General features: G+C 47.0%; 2 protein-coding genes across 3 annotated transcripts; one reads left to right on the top strand and one right to left on the bottom strand.

The window, feature by feature from the left end:
- Nucleotide 1: 1 nt before the first annotated feature.
- Nucleotides 2-3,924, bottom strand: Hira (histone cell cycle regulator-like protein). Of its 2 annotated transcripts, XM_033384428.1 has the most exons (6): nucleotides 3,677-3,924; nucleotides 1,688-3,591; nucleotides 1,246-1,610; nucleotides 970-1,174; nucleotides 335-910; nucleotides 2-261 (listed from the first exon to the last, which is right to left on the bottom strand). In XM_033384428.1, exons 1-5 carry the CDS (start codon nucleotides 3,711-3,713, stop codon nucleotides 362-364), a joined length of 3,060 nt encoding a protein of 1,019 aa, XP_033240319.1. In that variant the 5' UTR covers nucleotides 3,714-3,924; the 3' UTR covers nucleotides 2-261; nucleotides 335-361. The 2 variants fall into 2 exon arrangements, with proteins under 2 accessions (XP_033240319.1, XP_033240318.1); XM_033384427.1 differs by having other exon boundaries at nucleotides 2-910.
- Nucleotides 3,925-10,576: 6,652 nt separating this feature from the next.
- Nucleotides 10,577-18,426, top strand: LOC6901781 (histone-lysine N-methyltransferase 2D). The gene is made up of 2 exons (XM_002134415.3): nucleotides 10,577-10,950; nucleotides 16,671-18,426. The coding sequence occupies exon 2, from the start codon at nucleotides 16,673-16,675 to the stop codon at nucleotides 18,338-18,340; it is 1,668 nt and encodes a 555-aa protein (XP_002134451.2). The 5' UTR covers nucleotides 10,577-10,950; nucleotides 16,671-16,672; the 3' UTR covers nucleotides 18,341-18,426.
- Nucleotides 18,427-20,825: the final 2,399 nt, after the last annotated feature.

Here is a 20,825-nt window from a genome sequence, read left to right on the forward strand (position 1 = left end):
GTTTCGTTTCTTTGAGGAGATTTTTGTTTTATTGGTTGACAAATTTAAAAAATTAATTTTCTTAAAAACACACATACATGACTAATACTCTTCATCTTATGCTATCTATCTAGGCTGGACGACTGTACAATGGGGAATACGCTTAAAAACCACTCACATAATCTTACATAATTTAAACATGTAGTCTCCTGCTCTCCTGTTCCTGCTCTCTTGATCTTAATCTATCTTTCTGTTGATGGAAGTAACAGCTGGTGCAAGCTCCTGCTGTGGCAACTCAGCTTTTTAGATCTTAATCTATCTTTCTGTTGATGGAAGTAACAGCTGGTGCAAGCTCCTGCTGTGGCAACTCAGCTTTTTAGGGTTATAACGGACTGGGGGACTGTGGGGAATCTGTGCCCGATTGTGGGGTGCCCGGCGACACGGTTCCAGACATTGACGGACTGGATGACACAAAGTGCGTCTGCGGCGGACTGGTTGCCAGAGTCTGCGGCAGCACCTGACCAGGCGGCGTGCCGGATGACTCTGTTCCCGAGTGTGCGGTGCCGGGTGACACTGTTCCAGGACTTGGTGATACACTCTGCCCCTGTGACGGACTGGGCGATACATTCTGCAGCTGTAGCGGGCTGGTTGTGACTTGGCCTAGTGAAGCAATTCCCGATTGTAGGGTCGGACTGGGTGACACCGTCTGGGGCACTCGGGGCGGACTGGGGGACACCGTTTGCGGCGGATGTGGCGGGCTAGGTGATGCCGATCGCGGCTGTGGCGGTGCGGGCGTGGCAAAGATATCCTCAATGCGCTGATTCCGACTGAACTTCAAGAGCTCCGTGTACTCGGTATGCAAGCGCCTCCACTGTCCGTGCGACTTCAACGTGTCCAGCACGCACTGAGCCAGCTCATGCTTCGACGCGAACTAGAGCGAGACGGAAGATAAGAAGGTTGTGGGTAGGGGAATGTCGAGGTGGACCCTACCGTCGCTATGCCCGTATCCGAGTTCGAGAGCAGCTCATCGAGGAACGTGCGCAGACGCTTCTCCGATCCATAGGCGGACAACTGGAGGGCCTGCATCGTGTGCCAGTGCTTCAGCTCATCTGTCGATTGCAGGGCCTCGCACAATTTGATCTGATTGTCGATGAACAGGATTTTAGCCGTCTGCTGCCAGCTCTCAAGTTTTCTCCTGAAAGAGGAAGAGAGACATTTACCAATGGAGTGTGATGGATGGCGGAGGCTGATTGGAGAATGCCTTACAGTTCCATGCCGCTGCCAAGCACAAAGTAGTTCTGGCTACTGGCCTGCATGCTGAGCAGCGGAAATTTGCGCGCCACTAGATCCTCATCGCGGGGCAGAGTGCCCCTGATGCCATGGTACATGATCGCATCCTTGGTGGCCAGCACCAGCCACGACTCGAGGCTGGTCGAGTACGAGTACGAGTTGCCGTTGGGGAAGCCAATCAGTGGCATTCCCTGGTCCGTCACCGAGAACTGGACGACCGCTCCGTGCTTGATGAGCAGCTCCTTGCAGCCGGCGGCCAAGCTAATGGTCGCCCCCGCAATATTCCAGATGCGCAACAGGCCGCATTCGGTGAGCACTCCCACCAGACTGTTGTCGGGACTCTGTCGGAATGGTAAAGGTTTAGCTTAAGCCCACGTTCGCTACGGACGGAGCGTGATCTTCACTCTATAATACTCACAAAGGCGCAATGTACAGCCGAGCTGGAGAGGGCAATGGCTGGGAAGACGTGGCAACCCGTTTCCATCGATATCAGACGCATGCTGCCGTCCAGGGAGCAGAGCATGCAATACTTGGCGCAGAGATTCACATTCACCACCGGCGAGCCCACATAGAACTCCCAGAGGAACTCCCCGTCGATGCTGGCAGTCACCTTGGCCAGCATCCCGTGACTCGTCTTCAGGTGCCCATTCTGCACGAGCAGCCTATAATCGAGGGCAGTCTTCACGAACTCACTCTTGGCCGTGGCCGTGATATTGAGTTTCGGACCCATCGTTGTCCCTTGATGCTCGTCCGGGGTCTTGGGCGAGCGTGGAAACTCCGCCTGTTGACTGGGATCGAAGGGCATCGATTGGCGGCGATGCGCCGGCGTCGTCTTGCGTCCCGCCGACACAAGCGGTTCGGGCATTCGTGGCGTGACGGCGCACTCCGTGGGCGTAGTGGCATGCGGTCCCTCTATCGCTGCCGCTGCTGTTGCTGCTGCAGCTGCTGTGGGCGCTCCACTGCTGGAGCCGATTGCTGGTGCCCGTTCTTCCTCGTTTAGCGGTATGAACATGGGCGTAATCCTTCGCTTGCCATCCTTTGTCCGTGTCTCGGTCTGCTTGCTGATGGGTCGCTGAGCGGTGGAGGCCGTTCGTCGCTCCAGGGCGGCATTGGGCAGGGGGAAGTTCAGCGGCGCCGTTTGCATGGCCGACGAATCTGACTGGTAATTACAGCTCTGATCGGATTCCTCCACAATCATCTTGTTGCCGAAGCCTAGACCGGCGCCATACATTTCGCCATACCGCTTCATGAACAGCGCGTCCATCTTCTCCGCGGAGAGCCTTTGGCCAAGCTCTTCGTCGGTGAACTGCAGACAAGCCACCGTACCGTCGCCGCTGCAGGCCATCAGCAGGCACTGGTCGGGTCCCCAGGATAGGTCTAGGATGCTGTCCTCGAACAGTTCGTGGATGAGAACCAGCGGCCGCTGCAGAGCAGTCATCCAGACGGAGAGGGAACGATCCCTGGAGCCGACGGCCAGGCAGCAGTACTGCCGCTGCTTGAGGCCTTCGGACATCGGCCGGATCAGCACAGAGTTGTGGAAGCGTACACAGGTAACGGCCTTGCGATGCCCCACAAAATCCTTGTCACACCGCCAGCCCTCGCGCTCGATGATCTGTGCGGTGGGCACGCCACCGTTCATGGCATGAGCCGAGACCAGATATTGGCCATCCGGCGACCAGGAGAGGCGCAGAATATGCGTCGTGCCGCCGCACTCCTCGAACGGCTCAGTGATGGTCTCCGAGAGCGTCCAGTCCATGGTATTCCACATTTTGATGCTGTGATCGTCGGACTGTGAGGCAAGAAACCTTCCAACGGGATCCCAAGATACCCCCTTAACCAGACCCGTGTGGCCCTTCAGCGTGGTCACCATCGAGGGAAAGGCCTGGGCATCCCAGATGATGACAGTGTTGTCGATGCTGCAACTGGCCAAATAGATGTCATTGGGGGACCAGGCCAGGTCCAGGACGTCGCCAGCATGGCCGCGCAGCGTGTGGAAGCACTTCCACGACTCGTGGTTCTTCTGCATGCCCCCGGTGCCGAACACACCGCTGGATCCAGTGATTTTGCGCCAAATCATGATCAGCTTATCGTCGGAGCCAGAGGCCAGGTACACCCCGTTCTGTGACCATCGCACACAGTTGACGCACGCCAGGTGCTGGTCCATCTGGCATAGCATCTTCGGTATTGTCTCATCGAGCTCATCCTTCTCGCTGAGCACCGGCTTTAGATTCCAGATAACCACTCGACCACAATCGTTGCCCTGCCCGCCGGTGGCGAACTTTGTACAGTCCTGATGGATATCCACCGAGAATATTTGCTTTTCTGCAACACACAAAAGAAAGCAAAGGAAAAGGACTTGCTGCAGCAGTCTCGGCTAAATGGCGGTCCTCCTCACTCCCTCACTCACCATCGTGATGGACCCATGCGGGTTTTAGCAGCTTCATGGAAACACAAAGACTTGTGGACCAAAGGCGAGTATCTTTTATGCGATTGGATCTCGCTAAAATCGCGCTAATATTTCCAGTTTCTTAAACATTTACAGCCGGCCTTATAGTGGGTGGAATGGGACCGCGGATTTATTATCAAACATACGGTCTGACCCTCACAAATATACCGTAAATATACTGAAGAAAATCTGTGTATTCAAGTTCCGTCATATTCCTCGTTTTTGATATTCGGCTGAATATTACCAGGTAACTAGGATCCCCAACTCTGAACGCATTTTTGTATCCGATAATTTAATCAATTTCCTACATGACTGATTAAATTTAAGTTTTCCTCTTTATTGCATTGCTTCTAAAATAATGAAGCACATTTGCTATATCTGAACGACACCTGACAGAGATATTTGTATGTACGTTTCAAAAATTTGTACCCGTTTTTATTTCATATAAGCCCCATTGAAGTGCCTGTGTAAAAAACCGCTGTTATCTACTTTTTGAAATGCCTTTTTGCCGACATTTTTGAAAAAATCTCAAGATTTTGATGGCAAACGATCGATGCTGATAACGAATTAGTATTCGTTTTAGTATTAGTATTTAATTAGCGTTAAATATACGGTCTGACCCTCAGAAATATAGCGAAAATATACCGAGGACAAAAACGAACTTAGCCCACTTAAGCCCCCTTTATTTAAACAGTTCAACAACTTGAGGTATATGACGGAAAATATTGCTTACTGTAAGTTCTTCTTGTAGATCCAAGCCATCTTTCCTCTGAACTTAAAAAAGAAACATGATAGCTTTCACCTGAACTGTGCTAAAATGATCAAATTTTCATTATTTTCGGTGGAATATTAAAGTACCCGCCTTGGTCTACAATGGGTTAATCGTCCCCCGTCTATGATTGGAAACGATATTCCTCGATTTTAATATTCGATTTGATATTACTAGCCAGCTAGGCTAGTATTCATATCTATCTATTCATACCTGAACACGTAATTATCCGAACCATGTCGATACGGGCCTGAGGTGTAATCGCAAGGTTGCAGTGCGATCAAAACCGGTGTAATCCCGGCACACTATCAATTCGAATTGCAATTCAAACGTGACATACAAGTCTGGATACTACACGGGAAACTGAATTTTCTTGCCCTCTAATAGATATAGAACATATTATGAGTATTTATATGTAGTAGATGTACATCTCAAATGATTTGTTTGCTCGTTTTGATTGGGGGAAAATCTAAAGTTAAGCCTGATCTTGCTAAAGCTCTTGTAGTCTCCGAAATCCAAAGGATGAACGAACGACCGAAGCAAACATGTAAACAAATCGAAAATTATGAACAATATATTCGAATATATGTACATATGTATATAGAGGAACAAACGGATGGACATATAAACGGACCGACAGATGATCCAGACTGCCAAAATTACTCAAAGGCGGACAAAGTCTTTTTGATGTCCTAGATAGAGAGGAGTCGTAAATCAGTAAATCCGAAAATCTGAGCTATTTATAGAAAATCAAACCTTTTGTTAAATAATGCCTGTGGTTTTCTGATGATATTTCTAAACACCCATGGAGCTGTAAATTCCTAAGAGTATTGGTAGCTCTGAAAAATGTGCATATAACTAGAATCAGTTCCCACATACCACCTTCTTTCCTTTCTGTTTTCTTTTGTTTTCTTTCCTTTACTTTTGTTTTGCCTATCCGAGATTGGGGGTGGAGTAAAACTAACGAAAGGAAACGAGCTACTAAAGCACGAAACTGGCGCTTAAGCGTCTTGCTGCCATTGGTCGGAGCCAAAGTTCTGGGCGTGGTATGGGCCAAGGGGGATGGATGCTTTGCTTCCATATCTATACGAGTAGAAGCCTCCAAATCAAAATCCAAATAGAACAAATGGCCAAGACATCGTTTCGTTACAGACATGGATTCAGTTCGAAATTGCTTTTGCACAGTTTCTCATTTGCGTAATTGACATGCATGGAATTTTGTCGCAAGTGTTTGTTTATTTGCTCGATTGTTTGCCTGGTGCTTGCCGCATTTGGTAGTAGAAATCTATTACGGAATTCAAAACAACCATTCCCTAACCATTCCCCAACCATCCCAACGATTCAAGTGCAAAATCAGGCAAATCTCAAATCCAAGCAGCAAATTGACTGACTGACTGACAGAAAGACACACAGACACTCAGACTCTCCTCTGCGACTCCACAGCAGCAGCTGTCTCAATAAAGTGAAAAACTGAATAAAAGCAGACAACAGAACAGAAGCCCCTCACCCCCTTCACTCAAGCCCCGCCATACCTGGGACAATTTGCAATCCAACGCATCTGTCGCCGGCAACATGTGGCGTCAATGATGTTCCTGTCTCCATCCCCTTTCGAGGATATATCCCAGCCCATCCAATTCCACTTGACAATTGCCAACAAAGCGCACGTAAAGCGATTACAGTCTGCGTGAGTGCATGGAAATGGATCCTGGTCCTGGTCCTGGTTCTGAGAGTGCTCCTTCTGCAGCTCACAGCTCCTCCACATCTGCTTCTGAGTGTATGTGTGTCTGTCTCTGTGTCTGACGGATATTTGGCAAATCCGACGCCAGCGGCACTTAAGCTGCTCAAATATGTCCCCATTGTGGAGGCACAAGGCTAGATTTACAACTCCAACAAAGTGTCCGTAATATGCAATGGAAGTCCAAATGCTTTATGCTTTTGGATGATTCTAAAAGCAGTTGACCAAATCATCGGAACACAGCAAAATAACATTCAATATTTATATTCAAGGGTGAACTAAGTACTAGGCGGCACTTAATGAACTTCCTTTGGTGACCCCGATCCTCGCTTTTCCCTGGGTTTTCCCAAAACCTAAACAAAGCTACCAACAATCCTTATTTAATTAATCCTAAAACCATATAGAAAAATGTTTCAAATGTAAAAACTAATTCATTAGCCAAAGCTACGTACAAAAGAGAAAAATTAGGAAATTGAAAAAAAAGAGGAAGTGAAAAAAAGCCAGCCCAAAATCAAGACCAGAAAAAACGGCTGCGTTGATTGTCCTTGATGGATGGATGTATGGATGACGGACGGTTGGACGAGCAGGGAGATTGAAACGTTCAACCACAACCACTCATAATGGGAGGGTGGTGCTGCTAAAAGCAAATGACAATCACAACGGAGGAGGAACGTTTCAGGGGCCGGGCCGGGCCGGGAACAACGGCAAACATTTAACAAAAAGACAAGAAACAAAGTTTAAAATCTAAAAATCCACGAAATCTGCTTGCGGTTCAGCGAAGTGCAGATACCCTTTTTGCTTTATTGCCGTTAAGTCCATCAATTGTATTTCAAATCTGTTTTTATATAAAAAGGCATTGCTATAATTTCTACACTTTGGACGGAATATCTTAACAGCAAAAACAACAAAGGACGGTACAGAATCAATCATTCCTACAAACAGAAATAAAATCTATAATTGCAAACCCATAAATTACCTCCGAGAGCGGATATTTTGAAAAGAAAGTGTAGAAACAAGTTAGATTCCCTCGGAATTTTGCGTTTATCGGCCGATAATCTTTAGCTATAGCTTATACTGGTCCAATGATACCTACATACATACATAAAAAGAAAGGCACAAGTGCCGCGACATCAAGATGACCTTTATCTCCATACAAATAAGTCAAAAACGTTTCCTTCTAGCTGTTAAATACGGACATTCCAAGGTAAAGATTCGATTGCATTCGATTCTGGGCATTTCTGAGGGAAATCCCTAATAGAAACCTTTTTGGGGTCTCATTCCTTGAGCTACAGACATAAGACCATGATTATACAACCCTTTTTAAGGGTATACAAAAAAACTGTGAAAGTGCAAAATATAGGGAATGGGGGGGGAAACAGCGACGGCACATTGCAATTTACATGCAAACAAACAAATAAGCCCCGGCCCACCCAGATAACCACCCATCGGAGTGGATTCCTCTCCTTTCCACCCACCAGCGACTGATGTTTCACTGTCTGTCTGCCTATCTCTCTCTCTTTCTGTCTCTTTCTCTGTTCTGTTCTATATCTATATCTCTCTCTGTCGTTCGTTGAACATTTCAATCAACGCTCGAGTGAAATGTGGAAAAAAATAATAATAAAAGCAAGGATAATATGGGAAGCGAGTGGTTGATGGGTGCTGGGGTGTGGGATGTGGTGCAGGGAGGCAGCGCTGGTGGGTGGCATGTCTCACCGCCCAAGCGGAAATGGATGCGCACACAAAAGTGGCACAAATTGTGTGGCATGTGTGGAGACGTTGCGGTGTGTTGCATGTTGTGCGAGTAGAAGAAGGAGATGGCAACGATGTCAGCGAACGCAAAACTATTCAAAAGAGAGAGGGGGAACGAGAGCTAGATGATTATACAACAAGAGAAGGAAAGAGATATGGAGCGATCTTCACCTTAAATATGGAGAGAATAAGAAACTAGGGGGGAAAGTAATAGGAAAGTACAGAGAGACAGAAGCACAGAAAAAGTGAGGGAGAAAGATAAAAGAAATCAAAAACATACATATTAGGGGAAATGCCTGAAATATGGTAGATATATGGATGATAGGAGAGGAAGGTAAGAAAAGCAAAGAGTTTGTAAGGTGTGGAGATGGAAAAGAATATAGAACGATTAAAAGGGAACTATGGATAGAAAGTAGAAGCAAGGTAAAGGAATGCATCTCAGAAGGTTTCGGTGGGAAATGTTATAATTTTATTCCTGAAAATGTTGTTTAGGAAAGGGATACGGATACCCCTCGACTCCCATGGAAATTGTGGATTACGGGACAGCAGCTTGAGGGATTTCCAACGTTGCAACACCCGCAAGTACACGCTGTGCTGAGCGGCACCACCACCGCCCCTGACCAGGGATTGCCATAACAACCGTTAACCGAGATACATTTAAAACCTCGAGCCGTGCGGCAAAAAAACCAGGGAGCAAGAAGAGGAAATGCGACGACCAGAACCAAATCCAAAGTGTAAACATTCACAGCCTCCGTTTGTGTGGGTGGGGCACAGCCACTAGACAATGCTGCACACAACCTAACCACCCACCCACCCGTCCTCCACGATGGGCAATGGGTAACAACAGCTTCCTTCCGGGCTGACGTTTGATGTGCAGTCATTGGAGATGCTCCATGTCCGACCACCAACGTGTGGCCAGAGCTTACAACAAACAAACAAACAAAAAAGCCAGAGAATAACCAACCAAAAATGCGGTATTTATTTCAAACAAGCCCAACACAAAAAAAAGAAGCAAACGAATAATAAAGGCTGGCCTTGGGAGCCGTAGCATTCGATACACTATTGCAGAATCATAGATATACTTAGATATAATAGAATATGATATTTATTCTGTATTTATAGCACAGTTGCATTGCTACTGATGCCACAGATGTTAAGTTTTCATTCAGTTGATAAAAGATCAGCGAGGTATCGTTCGCTTATGGGAAATTTGCACAGCGAATGAATGTATCCCTAGCGTAACAGGGGAATAATTCTCAAAAAATTCATTAATTCATCTCAAAAACATTTCAAGCTATCTTTCGCTTAAATAAAGAATTTTCAAACCAATACCTCATAATTTTTTGGCTTTTATGGTTTCTAAAGCATTCAGATTTAGATCAACTTTTGCTAAAATGCACATAAAATTCGAATGGTATCAAAAATGCTTTTCTTAAAAGACCGCATACCCTCTGCGAAAGGGTATGCTCGTACAAAAAATAAGAGGAAACATGAGCAAAAGAAAAAAAAAACTTTCATGGGATGCGCATCCCGATGCGGCTGCTCCTGCTTCCATTGCCGGTGGCAATCTCCGTGTTGCACACAGCCACACGCTCCCATACACAATTGCAATTGCTTGGCAACAGCTTGGCTCCGGGACGGGATGGAGGGTGCAGAGGTGTCGCTAATGAAGTCGCAAACAGTTGGAAGGAAAAAAAAAAAATTAAGCAAAGAAAACCACGCAACGCTCTACATACTCGCCTCTGCCGCACATCAGCAGTCTCTGCACAACCGCGTGCCTTCATTGTACTAGAAATTATAAGCTTATGCTGTCCTACCACCCCAGACCACTCCCCCCCGGCACCCAATGGAGCTGTCGTTTTAGCAACACGTTGCCCATATCCAAGGTTCTGGCAATCTTTTGTTCTACTCGTAAATGGGACCAAAGCCGGGCACCGGAGACCGGGGCCGAGAGGAATCTATGGGCTAGTAAGAGTAATTGAAAATGGGCAACGTTGCATGTGAGTAAAGGGAAAAGTTGGAAGAATAGTACGAGCAAACCATACATGAATTATCAACCAAGGAGAAGTATCCTGATGTCGCGCAACGTGTGCCGCGAATAAAATTTTCCGCAGATGGAGTTCGCTACACGAATTTTCTAGCAGATATCTAGCATATCTATACCTACACCTTATTTCTGATCAACAGGAACAGACGATAATCCATCGCATCGAAGATCTATATGCCCAGATATTTTGCCAAACGATCTTGCACGGCATTGAAATGCGGCAACATCCATCCAAAAGCCCAAAGAGCTTGCAACACCCTTTCGGTTCTACTAGCTTTTGAAAAACTGTTGCATGGATTTTCTTTCTTTCGGCAAATGCTGCTGCCACAAGGGTGGTTTCCCTTACTCGCACTGACACTCGCCTTCGCATTCAACGCTTTTCATACTGTGCCGACTCTGACTGTGGCTGTGGCTGCTGCTGATGCGCACCACCAATGCCAACAGGCACTGAAGCGCACTCCCACCTAGCTAACGGTTGCTGTTGCTGTTGCTGCCACAAACCACTGCCGCTGCTGCTGCTGTTGCTGTTGCTGCCGCTGCCACAAACCACTGCCGCTGCTGCTGCTGTTGCTGTCGCTGCCACGGCTGCTTCTGCTCCGTTTCATTCCCAACAATTCATAATTTTAAAATCGTACCAAACGCACACGCCTCGTCCTCGTCCTCGGCCTCGTCCTGGTCGCTGCTTCTGGCTCTGCCACTGTCGCTGCCTCGGTCTCAGGACTCGTTGGCTGTGGCTGTGGCTGCTGCTGTTGCTGCCACTGCCAGTGGCATTCATTTCATTTGATTTTTAACTGTCATCGACGGCAGTTCAGCATCTCTCGACCAAACACTACCAGAGTCCTTTCGGCTTGTGATATTTTTTTTGCCTGTGAATGTGTGGAGAAAAATTACTCCCCAAAAATAAAAAAAAAGCAATCGAAGATCCAAAATTCAAGGTGAGATCGCGTTTAACGAGTGTGATGTTTGTTTTGTGCTTGAATCGGAGAGCGAAATTACGAAATGGGGAGTAATCCATACTCTCAGAAGTGCCATATACCACAATAAGGAGAACGTACTTTTACAATCCCAAAAAACCCCAAAAGTGTAGAATTCCCCAAGTCTCTTCCTAGAGGAAAATTCATTGGCTTTTCATTTTTTTAATGAATCCGCGGACAAGACTTTTGAGCATTCAAAAAAACCTTCGGGATCGTGTCTTTTTTAAATGACAATTTACTAAATGGAAACCAAAGATAACACTTTCTAGGGGATTTATTGTTGGGGATTATGATATAGGTGAAAAATAACACGTGTGAATTCTAAGAAGGTTGCAAAAGAACAGAACAGAACAGATTATTCATTTTAGTGTAAAGGTCTTCATAGCACAGGGTGTTCATATCACATCCAACATTTATAGACCCGAAGACCTCTGCTTAAGGAACTTGCTTAGAAATTGAAAATCTCAGCCATCGACATCCTATAAACTTCCATTAAAAAACCAGGAGAAACATAAGTTTTCAGAGGTTTCAAATGAGAGATTTCATATAAAATAAGTTTCTCAGAGATTTAAAATCTTCTCCTCTACTTAAGAGACAACTAATCAATCATTGATTTCCTGAACTACTAGTTCTAAATGAACTACAATATATAATATAACAATATAACATTCCTAGTGAGCTGAAGACTTAAGTTTCATATTTCTTTTGGGTTTTATGGGGTTTCCTTATGATTTGGTTGGAGTTTTTTCGATTTCCTTTTCCCTAGAGATTGATAGAAATAAGCTGTCTCATAGCTAGAGACTTCTTTTCTTGAATGACTTGATTTCTTTTCAGTATTTCTTTTATCAGATTGCAATCTTTTAAACGATATCATTAATCTTTTGAGTTTCTGGTCAGCCTTGCCAGACTTTTAAAACTTGAAATGAAAACAGAACCACTTCAAAATGTTTGCTAATTAAAACTTTGATCAAAGCTCATTCATTGCCTCTTTTCATTTGCTTTTTTCCCATTTATCTGAAATTTCGGATATTTGCAGAGTTGTTAGATGATTAGTTAAAAAAAAGTATCAATTCCTTTCCTTTGAACTCAATGAATATCCACGAATTGGATCATTTGTGAGTGTATAATCCCCTATGTTCTGTTCAACTCCCAGTACCACTTCCAGTCCCATTATCATTCAATGAACCAAAACCAAACCACAGCGCACACACTTCCCCCATTCCCTGTGTCATGCAACCCGATGTGAACTTCAAAATGAAGCTGAAATTATTTAGCCATAACTCAGACACACATCAAGGCCACAGACAGCCCCTGACAGTGCACTCCCCAGGACACGGATCACTCTCCATAGAGAGAACCTGCCGAAAGGGTTCAAATCAAATTCGATTTGGGCAACGATGTGTGGCAACGACCAAAGTTGCAAATGAAATTTTGTCAAATTTTCAGGCGACGCACAGGACACAGGACAGAGGACACAGACACAGGCCAGGGCCTGGGGGAATGGGGGAAATGGGTGAAATGGGAATCCCCTTGTCTGTCTGCATATGGAGTGTAGTCCGTACACACACGCACGCACACATCCTGCAAAGAGCCACAAGTGGCACATTATTTTAATTCGCAGTCAAACGATGTAACGTTAACACCACAACGACATGTCACTGCAAGTTCATGGGTGTCTGGATGGCTGAATGTCCATGTGTGTCCGCACGAGTGTGTGTGTGTGTGCCTGGCAGGGGCGAGCACAGGACAGGATCAGAAATGGAAAGGGGGAATGCAAATGGGGACCAATTGAGCAAGGGTCCAACCCAAAGGCAACTCTTGCACTGCTTTGTTTTTTCTCTCCAAATATTCGAATTATTTTAAAGATGCAAGGTCCTTTTTAAAAGGTGTACCGGAACTAATCAGTATCTTGATGTCGAGAGACGTTTGCCGCGATAGATAACATTTCCACTGGTTTTGGGACCCTTCTCTATGAGAATTGGTGATCTGAACCTGAAAATTAAAATTTAAACCAATATCTTTGATAAATCATCTATTAATTTTCTGAAATACCCAAGAATAATATTTGGAATGATATATTTTTGCGCAACTTCGGTATTCGTTTCAAGGTTTCATGGCAAAAGTCTCGAATCTCTAAGCCACTGTGTCCTTTCGCTTATGGAAACCTTTTAGATGGCCCCGAATTGGGCGCCTTCCATGCTGCGGGGGAAACCTAAGCCTTCGATCGGGGTTGCATGCCAGGTGAGCTTTTACTCAGGGCTGACTGTCGAGAGGGTTGCTGATGGCTCACTCTCTCTCCAACCCCAAGTCACGGCTCTGACGCGACTTATGGCTGTTGGATATGCTGTAATTATGTTATAAGGTTGCCCACAGCCCAAGTGCCAGTTAAGTGTGTGCAAGGGTTGCAACTCCTCCTCCCGGGGGTGGGAGCGACGATTCGCCGCTGCCACTGATGCCACATCAATCAGTTGTGCGCAACCTTGAGTGGGTGACTGTGACTCCCAAGGGCAGTGATGTGGCAGGGTGTGTGCTTGCTTTTAATTGCCGCTGTTTGCCAACGGCAGAAGAAGAAACAACGCACCAAGGAATTATGTATTATGGAAAAGTAAGTTTCCACAGTCATCCCCGCAGACGAAAGACAAACAAAAGTCGGTCCAAAGTCGAAATGCACTTTGCGCATTAATCCTCCAAGTCTCTGCCCGTTCTCGGCTTTAGTTCCATCCTTCGCTCCAGTTCTGTCCACAGTTTCAGTACCAGTCCTCCTCTCCAGTTCCAGTTCCATCCTCAATCTCAGTCTGTGTCCAAGAGTCTCATCCATTCTCCCAGCTTTCTCAGCTGCAAAAAGTTGTTCGAAACTTGGGTCTGGGCCATAAAAGAAAAAAAAAACTTCCCGACAGCTGCTGATTGAATATTAAAATGCTGCCCCAACTCCGCTCCTGGCCGCCAAACCACACCTTCCTCTCCTCCTCATTTAGTGCCTCCTTTGGCTATCCATAAAAAATGGCAATTAAAGCTCTGCTCCGGCATCAATCAGGGCTCTGGCAAATCAACAAATTTTTCGCTTTCGGCAGATGCCCAGCCACGCCCACCCCCAGGCTTCTTGTTACCGCCCACCGCCCCGCTGTGACCATGTACACGCCCCCGCTATGACAACGCCTTAATTAGCATAATCTAATTTCAACTTTGTCGCAAAAATTCCCCTGCTCCAAAAGGGGACGGGCGGCTGCCAAAAAATGCAAATCAAGGCCCCCACCATCAGCGCCCGCCCCATTGTGCCACTCATATATTCCTTTGGATACTGCAAAAGTTTTTCAAACTTTATATATTTTTACAACGAAATGAAAAAACAATAAAAATGAAATTCCTACAAATCCCCGCACAGGAAAAACAGCAAATGAAACGAAGGAAACGCAAACGAAATGAAATGAAAGTCGAAAAAAAAAAGATGAAGTTGGGAAATATATAGTAGACTGGGAATACCCTATACTGAACATTAATTAACTTAGGGACTCTTAAACCAATCGGTAAATATCAGATCTTCGGGTGTTTCAACTTTAAGGACCCACTTCCAACCATTTCTTAAACATCTTAAGGATACCTCCAAAGGAAAGGAATCTCCAGATAAGAACGACAAATTGCACACAATTTTAGACAGTAATTTTTCTTAACCAAAGAACTATAAATCGGTGTAGTTTTAACCAAGTTCTCATAGTGGTAAAGAGTTGTTGTGCCGCGGAAAACAGTAAGGATTTTGGAAGATAATACACCTAAGAATAGTTAAGAGCAAGGCGAATTTGTTTAGTTTCTAATGAAGTTTCGTCTGTTTAATGTAGATGATCAGTCACTTCTGTTTCACAGGGAAGTACGATGCGGAAAAGTGCTATCTCGGACTTAAGAACCAAAAACTGTAGACGTTTTAAGAGGCCCCGGGTTCAGATTATGCTTCTTTGTTTAAAAAGAAGAATATCTTTCGCTCTATACTGGTGTTATGGCAGTAAAGAAATGTTTATAAATGTCATGGCTGCCGATTCGGAAAAGAAGTGCAGACCTTGAGAGTGAAATACTTGGAGCTATTGGCAGAAAAAATTAACTGGTTTTTACCCAGTACATCCTGCTACCTATGGACTAGTTACGATACCCATTTTTGGATAAAATTTCCCTTGGAAAAACTTAAAATTAAAAGTTTCCGAAGTACAATATGCGAATTGGGATTTTCAACTTCTCTTAAAACGAAAAAAAGATAACTCCTGGGGACGATCAATGAAGAGATGAGAGCAGCCTTAGAGCCTTGGAGCACTGATCTAAATTATGGCATCGCCACTTTTAGAAAGAGTTCTTGGCGGAAGATTTCGTATACCAACTCTAGGCCTTCCTCCCCTCACACTTTCCTGATGTTTTAGCCGCATCTACCCCGCTGGATTGCTACAGGGTATCCCTTCATTGGGCGGGTAACAGGCGTCGGCTGTGGCTTGTTAAAAACTTTTTAAATGCGAAAATGAAAGAGCAACAAGGCAAGTGGCATGGATGGTCGGGTGTGGCAGGCAGGCAACCAAGTGTCGTGGAGTGGGTTTTGGGGGTAGGTGTAGCCGGGGGGTGGGGATGAGTGTTCCTGGTTCCTGAATTGACAGCCACAGGATACAAGCCGCCAGCCACACGGCGATGACGATGACGATGGCGATGGCGGCGTCAAGTGCCTCAACAGTTTGGCAACACAACAATTGAGTTTGTCCTTCCATGTTTTGTGGCAGAGAGCGAGAGAGCGATGCTTCCAGGAGGGAAATTAGTCGCAAGGGTGTAGAGGCGTTCGGGGGGAAATTAGTCGTGGGTGTGGCGCTTTCAAAAGGAAGGGGCAGGAATATTTAATTTACTGGAATTCGGCGCAATGTGTGTAAGCTTATTAACAGCTTGAAAACGGGGATACCCAGGGGGGGGGTAGCTTGGAGCTGGGGATCCGCATCCGCATGAGGCAAGGGCACGTTTATCGCTGTTGTTTTTCTATGCAAATTTTCAAATGCTCCCCTTGCACAGATGTTGGCTTAATAAAGTTATAACAAAGGTGTTCCGGCACCCATCCAGGGGACAATGGAAATGATGAACACACGGTACTCCTCAGACTGGTTTGCATCCATCGATGGTTTTCGAATTCAAAACATCACAAACTCTATTCAGTGGCACTTTTTTGACTGCACTCCATAGCTGAGTAATCGCAGATTGTTTATCGATTCCATCTGATAACTATCTCCATCCGATTATTGTATGCCATCGACATTGGTTTTCCCCTTCGACTACTGCTTTCTTTCGAATATGGAGTTCTTAAGATTATGCTCTTAATTTTCGGGGATATTGCTTGGATAGTGCTGTCCAAATTCGACTCAAAAGACATGCCTTATGCTCTTGCCACACACTTTGCCCCCATGATGGAGACCCAAGACATCTCCCAGCTGCATCGGCAGCCAAGACAAACCCCCTCGGAATCCTCATGACGAAGGAAAGCAAACAGTAGATTCCGATTTAATTGTGAGATTAGATAGAACGGGGTGGTGGGGGAGGGGCGTGTTCCGCTGCCAAGACAATGCAAATATCGTACATGTTTCTATATAAATCTTGAGCGACTTCTGCCAGAGACACAGTGCTAACGTCTTTTGTGTGTGCTCTCTCTCTCCCTCTCCGTGTTCTTGCAGGCATGAAGGACAGCAGCAGCAGCAACATCTCCAGCAGCAGCACAGCAGGGATGCCCCAAGCTGTAGCGGCGACATCCAACAGCAGTGCCACGCCCAGTACGCCCAGCACCCCCACAGCCGGACATGCGGCGGCGGAGACAGCAGCGGCAGCAGCAGCGGCTCAAGCAGCAGCCACATCGCAGCAGACGCCGCCACAGCAGCGTGGCAAGAGCAACATCCACGAGCTGCGGAACCAGGACTACGTGAGTCGCCTGATGGCCGCCACGCCGCCGTATCTGTACTCGGCGCCGGTGGGGCCCAATAATTTCTTCTTCAGCGACATGCTGCGGACCCTCGTGCAGGCCCGCAACAATGAGACCGCTCGCGTGTTGCAGTTGCAGCAACAGCAACAGCAGCAGCAGCAGCAACAACAGCAGCAGCAACAGCAGCAGGCGGCCCTGGTGCGGCGTCCCCGGAAGCGATCCTGGTCGCATCGTCCCTACTACGAGCAACTAAGGGAACGACGCGATGCGGAGGAGAAGCAGCAACAGCAACAGCAGCAGCAGCAGCAACAGTTGCAGCATCAGCAACATCAGCAGCAGCACCAGACGGTGGCGGAGAAGCCGCTGGAGCTGACCAACAAGACTATGACGCCCTATGGCTACGCCAAGCTGGAGGGGAAGACCCCAACGGTCGCAGCAGCTGCCCCACCAGCGCCACCATCCGGCGGCACCACCACCAAAGGCGGCCTGGGCGGAGCGGTGGACAGTTCGATGCAGGACAACACACCGCCGGCGGCATCGTTACCGCCACAGGATTTGGTCCTGCCACCGCCACCACCCGTGTGGTATCCCCCGCTGTATGCCCCGTACGGAATCGATCCGCTGCACTTCTTCATCGACCTGCGCGTCTCCGGGCACATCTACGACCGCAAGAAGGAGAATGTCTCGCCATTGTCCAGCAGCAACAATGCGCTGGCCGCCAGCGGCGAGGACTCCTCCCCCGGCTCCAATTCGGGGACAGGCACCGTGACCGGAACGGGTGCCGGCTCTGTTTCCGCTTCCGGCCTGGCCAGCAATCTGCTGAGCAAGCAGCGCCACGGCTCCGCCTTCACCGTGCCCATACCCAAGTCGGCCCAAAACGATGCCATCAACCTGTGCTCCAACGGATCCGGCGGCATGGCAGCCGGTGGTGGGACACCCACTGGGGCTTCAGGCGCCCCGGGCGGAGTCTCCGCCTCTCTGGGGAAATTCGAGCACTACGCCAAGTATTACGATCTCGGGGAAAGCAAGGAGAACCATCCGGCGGCCTCGAGCACGGCGGCCAATCTGTCCGCGGCCGCTGCCGCCGCCGCTGCTGCGGCCAATCTGTCCAAGTCCGGAGCCAGCTACATGCTGCAGCACTTGCCCCGTCTCTACAGCCAGTTTGCGGCGCATCAGGCCCAGGCCCAGGACATGGACGCCAGGTCGGAGTCGGCCTCGGTCACGGCCTCCGTGTCCGCTCCCGATCTCTGCGACGAGGACTCGTTGGGACGTGGCTCGAACGACACCACCGCCGGCCTGGACTCCGGCAATATGCAGGGCAACTGCGACATCGACGTGGAGATTATCGACTCGATCAAGTACCGGACGGATGGAGAAAGCAGTCGCTGTTCGAGCAACGATGAGGCCTCCATCACACAGATTGATTAGAGATCGGTCTGGTATTGCTTCAAGCCAAATGTCGTACAGCTGCTGTGAATGAATAAAGATATTTAATACGAGTAGAAATAACAGTTTATGGACTTTTTTACATAAAATTGGGTGTAGGATAGCCGGAATCTACTACGGAATCGTCATTCATTGGGACGGTCCTCAGTAGAATCCTTGTAGGATGATTTGGCAGCTTTTTTTGATTATTCCGAATTACAGGGCTTTGAACGGCAAATTGCCAGTCACGCGTGAACGTAGATGCAAAAGAAACTTACTGGAAGAGAGAGGCAGAGACGTCTGGAAGCTTTTTTCTTCATTCTTCATTTCGACTTTGAATGATGATCTCGAAAGAGAGCCTTAAAAAGGACAGAGGTTCTTCAGAAGAGTAGCCTCTAAGATATTCAACATATCATATCCCACTCGCTGCCTTCTTGCCTCATTTCACTTCTCTTTTATCCCTCTTACAGTCTCTGTCTCGGTCTCCCTCCATCGGCCCTGAAGAGTATGCAACGGTAAAAGTAATTTCATAAATCATTGGACGCCGTTGTCGACGTTGCTGCTGCCTCAAGGCATTTTTTAAATGTCATCGCGCGAATTGCTGGGCTCCATCTCTCACCCCTCCTCCACCATCTTTCACCATCGTCATTTGCCTTCCCATCCCATCTCATCCGACAACATCGTGCCCCGTCCTCCTGCCACAGCGCAGCGCATTACACGGCTGACTACGCTTTGTGTAAATTAAAACTGCTGCCGGCTGCTGGATGACAACGACAACGAGAAGGCTCCACGCCCACCATATCCTCTCCCTACTCCACCTACCCTGTGGTGCCCCATAATTCTTTTGCATACTATTTACACCCTAGAGAATATACCCTACAGGGTACACTGGTATTCGTTCCAAGGGAAGCATATAGCGTTTGTGTTAATGATTTCTGGATATGGGCGCCTGGAACTTTGAGAAATTAATAGATTCTTTCCTTCTAATACCGTATTCTTTGCTCCAATTTTGAGTGCACTTTCAAAGAATGAGATTTTACAAAAAACTGCATGAATCTGAAAAGCTGTGGTACAATTTTTATAGAAATAAAATAGCAATATGGAATCTACAATCGTCTACGTTTTCTTATAGTATAAATATAATAATTTTTCACTGTTTTAGTGTTTTGCTAATCTGATTATGGGGTATCTTATAGTCGGCATAAACTCCCTTGAGGACTTCTTACATATTTTTGCTGCTCTTCTTTGCAATGATTTTGCATTCCCTCTGCATTGTTTTTTTTGTTTTTTTTGTTTTTTGGCCCCACAGGATATTAATTTTTACACCATTCATTGATTTTGTTTGCTCCCCGGCGCTTAATGAACGCATGCAAGTGGCGCTCGGCCCAAATGAGGGGCGGGGCGGGGCGAGGCGGGGGCGTGTGCCGACTTGTGCGTTTGCCGGGCCGGGGCTCGTTTCCGTTTCCGTCGCTGTCATTTTGTCGTGTGGCTGTGGCTGCTGCATGTCGCCGCTATTTCGCGTGTGTGTTCCGTTTGCTTCTTGTTTTCCATTTTTTATTCCCCCTTTTTGTTTTGTTATCAAACGTATGGATATCCATGAGTTTGCAAATTTTCTGTACACAACCGATCAATGCACTGAGGCAGAAAAACTGCAATGGAAGCCAATCGCAGGAACAGCAACAAAGCAAAATAAAACAGCCGTGCGAGAGGCAAACAAACGTACAGTCTGTACAAAAGTTGTCGATACAAATTTGCATGAACCGGGAGGGGGGTTGGGGGAGAAAACGGAGAAGAATCATCATCATCATTGTGTAATCAAAGTAAGTAGGAGAAGAGCAAAAAGGAGCGAAGGAGCGAAATTGAAATCCAACCTAATTGCAGGAAATTTATAACTCAACTTAACAGCTGACAGATTTTTCCCTTTTTCGCTTCGGGGGGACTACGGGAGTCTGCCTGTTGGGTGGCGGGGGGTGTGGGGTGGGGGCTGTCATGAATACTTGCGCACTTTTGTTATCCTCTCGAATTCATAAATCTTTGCAGACGCTCATAATTCATGCAACAGTCGACAATTGGCAGCGGTTCCCCGTCAAGACGATATCCCTGTCCTCGGGTGGGTGTTGGTCTGGGTGCGGAGATGGCATTACAATGGCAATAAGCTCAACTTGTGGCAAAAACAAATTTCACCAATGACAAGAGACGGGCCGAAGATGCCAGAAAAAGGGAAAAGAAAAACCACGACACAAGAAAACCCCCCTGCTGCCGCCTGATGGGTTGGCTTGCCTTGGATTGGGTTGGGTTTGGGTTTGGGTTGAGTGGTGGACAAACAATGAGTGCAGCTTATCCCCAGGAGGATGGGGGATGGCTCTTCCCCCGGCAAAGTACTTGGGCGTGTTGACAGCTTAAAGCTTTTTTCTTAATTGATAGATTTGTTTGCTCAAGAGGACAAAACCCGAGAAGAAGGACCAAGAAAAGAGTTATGACGACTACC

The sequence above is a fragment of the Drosophila pseudoobscura genome, chromosome X (genome assembly GCF_009870125.1).
Source record: "Drosophila pseudoobscura strain MV-25-SWS-2005 chromosome X, UCI_Dpse_MV25, whole genome shotgun sequence".
In the NCBI taxonomy this organism is placed as follows: domain Eukaryota; kingdom Metazoa; phylum Arthropoda; class Insecta; order Diptera; family Drosophilidae; genus Drosophila; species Drosophila pseudoobscura.

What these genes read in the sequence shown, in the direction of transcription:
- Hira (XM_033384428.1), bottom strand. Translation starts at nt 3,713, where the DNA reads ATGAAGCTGCTAAAACCCGCATGGGTCCATCACGATG. An exon ending in CGCATGGGTCCATCACGATG is followed by an intron (nt 3,592 to 3,676) that starts GTGAGTGAGGGA and finishes TGTGTGTTGCAG; the next exon opens with AAAAGCAAATATTCTCGGTG. An exon ending in CGGCTGTACATTGCGCCTTT is followed by an intron (nt 1,611 to 1,687) that starts GTGAGTATTATA and finishes CCATTCCGACAG; the next exon opens with AGTCCCGACAACAGTCTGGT.
- LOC6901781 (XM_002134415.3), top strand. Translation starts at nt 16,673, where the DNA reads ATGAAGGACAGCAGCAGCAGCAACATCTCCAGCAGCAGCACAGCAGGG.